The following is a 2,690-nucleotide window of genomic DNA, read 5'->3' on the forward strand; positions in this document are numbered from 1 at the left end:
AAGCTCTGCCAAACATAGCCAAAGTGGAACTTATTTATGCTGATTAAAAATCAGTCTTTTCCTGTTTTGAAAACTTCATTTTGTCTTCATTACAAAGAGTCAAAGATCCCTTTTTATAGTGGTTTTGGACACCACAAAAATATGGAACTTAATCCCATGTTACACCACAAAGATAGGGAGTTAATCTTATGCATGTTTCTAACCCATCTTTCACGTAGTGGGGTTGAAGGGATTAGTCTAAGCCACATCTTTGTTGAGAGATTTTTGCAATTTTTGCCATTTTAACAACTGTGGATAATACAAAATCAAATGTGAATGTTCTGATAAAAAGACTAAAAGTAGACTGTCACTTATAAATTTAAGATCAAAAGTAGAATTAACTCTTAAGAAAATAATCTATCAATCTCAAGTCTCAATTAAATTAAGAGTAAATTTGATAGAGTAAGATTTGGAGGTACATGTAGTAAAATTCTTTAATTTAATAAGAAAAATGAATCCGAAGTTAATTTGATTCGGGATATTGAAATATGCGGAATGCGGAGTTGTGGATACTAAATCCGCCGTCGATGAACAAGTTATGGCCGCTGATATATTTAGCTTCATCACTGGCCAAGAAAAGAGCTGCACTTGCAACATCGTCAACCTTAAGAGTCACCCCCTTAAGATTCGCAAGCGTGTTCATCGTATTCTCCAAATCTTCATCATTAACCCCCACGAATTTCGTCGCTAGCGGCGTCGCCATCGCGTACGGCGACAAGCAGTTCACGCGTATCCCGAACTGCCCTAGCTCCACCGCCAAGTTCTTCGTCATCCCAAACACCGCGTGCTTCGACGCCGCGTAAGCGTGAGACGCGGCGCCGGCGAGGGTTGAGCTCACGCTCGAGGTGGATAATATGCAGCCACGGCGGGCCGGGACCATGACACGCGCCGCGTGTTTCATGCCGAGGAAGACTCCGGTGACGTTGATGCTGAGCACGCGCTCGAAGTCGGACTTGGTGTTGTCGACGATGCGGGGTTTGTTGGGGTCCGCGATCCCCGCGTTGGCGAACATGATGTCGAGCTTGCCGAAGGTTTCCACTGTCTTGTCGACGGCGTTTCGGACGTGTTCCTCGTTCGTCACGTCGCAGTGGAGGTAGGTGGCGTTGGTGGGCCCGCCGATGGAGTCCACGACGGCGCTGCCGAGATCTTCCTGGATGTCGGCGATGGCGACTTTGGCGCCGTGCTTCGCAAAAAGCTTCGCCGTGCATTTTCCGATGCCGCTGGCTCCTCCCGTTATCAGTGCAACTTTCCCTTCTAGTCTACAAATTTTTTCAAACAAGTAAAGAAATCTAAAAAATCAAAAACTTTTCAATTTTCTATGTATATATATTAAAAAATTACTCTCCAATCTTGAGAGTCTTCTTCCCTAAAAGTTCCCACTACTCATATCTTAAAAACTTTGTAGATAAAGTAAATTGAAATATGTATCTTAACAAGCCTACAGATCAGAGTGCCCACAACAAATCTGCACTGGTGGCTCTGTTTTTCCTAGATTGTTGGTAAGGATGTAAAACCGAACCTTGAGAACTACAGTATAAGAGACACCAAACACTGATCTTTCCACTGTATGACAACACTCCAAAAGATTACTTACAAAAAAAATTATTTATTACCTACCTTCTTATCGGTACTTAATTAGTAAGAATCAAACTAGGAGTCTATTAGCAAAGAATTTTCTAGACTTTAGACATGAATGTTTAAAACAAGCTAAGGTGGAAGAAATGCTTACCTTTTGGCCATTGTTGAAAGAACTGATGAAGTTGCCATATCTCTAACACAAAACGAACAAGCTAAGGTAGGAACTGAACTAATTAAGAAGAGGGCTGGGCTTAGATTCAAAGATTAATATATAAACATATATACAAACTAATAACCTATAAGAGAGGAAGGAAAGTCAACCATAGTTATTGCGATCCATACAGCTGTATGGACCACGATTCAAAAATAACATTATTTCGCACCATCTTTTTTCACACGATCTGCTGCAATATATATTTTTATAATTTATAATACGCATTATCTTATCCTAAAAATTTCATTATTCTAACACATAATATACATTATTCAAACACATAATGTATATTATTTTACCTTATAAAATTTATTTACATCGTCTTGTACTCTAGTCCACACTCCACAGATCCCACAATAATTTGCCGAAAGCCAGCTAATAATCCACCCATATTTATATGTTTTAATTTATCCAACTTGGGCGAGGACGGCAAATTCAAGTTGACTACTTTGGAGAGTGGTTATTTGAAAATTTTTACTCAAATTTTAAATTGATTAAATCAGTCTTTAACTAATGATCATATTATAATAGTTTGAGGAGAGTTAGATGATAGAAGTTACGGACCCTGTCTGAATCAGTTTCGGCGTCGGCGACGGCGACCGCTCAGTCACCGTCGGCCAACGAATCCCAAGAACAAAATACGAAGAAATCCAAGAGAGCACGCGAATCTACTGAGCAGCACTCAACTTCACCAGTTGACGGCATAGTTCAAGAAACCCCAGCTTCAGCCGCTCTCAAGTCACCGGAGTCCGCCCAATGGCGAACTCCAGTCGAGACACCCAACAACGCTTAGGGGAGAAAACTTAACTACGATCCCTTGGAGAAAGAGGTGGTCTCAGATGAAGAGCCGATGGAGGAA

General features: G+C 40.9%; 1 protein-coding gene across 1 annotated transcript; it reads right to left on the minus strand.

The window, feature by feature from the left end:
* Window positions 1–392: 392 nt before the first annotated feature.
* LOC116015994 (secoisolariciresinol dehydrogenase-like) lies at window positions 393–1,894 on the minus strand. The gene is made up of 2 exons (XM_031256165.1): window positions 1,769–1,894; window positions 393–1,298 (listed from the first exon to the last, which is right to left on the minus strand). The coding sequence occupies exons 1-2, from the start codon at window positions 1,804–1,806 to the stop codon at window positions 503–505; spliced, it is 834 nt and encodes a 277-aa protein (XP_031112025.1). The 5' UTR covers window positions 1,807–1,894; the 3' UTR covers window positions 393–502.
* Window positions 1,895–2,690: the final 796 nt, after the last annotated feature.

This window comes from Ipomoea triloba, chromosome 1, assembly GCF_003576645.1.
Source record: "Ipomoea triloba cultivar NCNSP0323 chromosome 1, ASM357664v1".
Classification (NCBI taxonomy): Eukaryota; Viridiplantae; Streptophyta; class Magnoliopsida; order Solanales; family Convolvulaceae; genus Ipomoea; species Ipomoea triloba.

Bases quoted from the DNA above. Each gene is read 5' to 3' on its own strand.
- LOC116015994 (XM_031256165.1), bottom strand. From the start codon at position 1,806: ATGGCAACTTCATCAGTTCTTTCAACAATGGCCAAAAG. The intron at 1,299-1,768 runs GTAAGCATTTCT...AAAAATTTGTAG, and splicing joins CTTTCAACAATGGCCAAAAG to ACTAGAAGGGAAAGTTGCAC.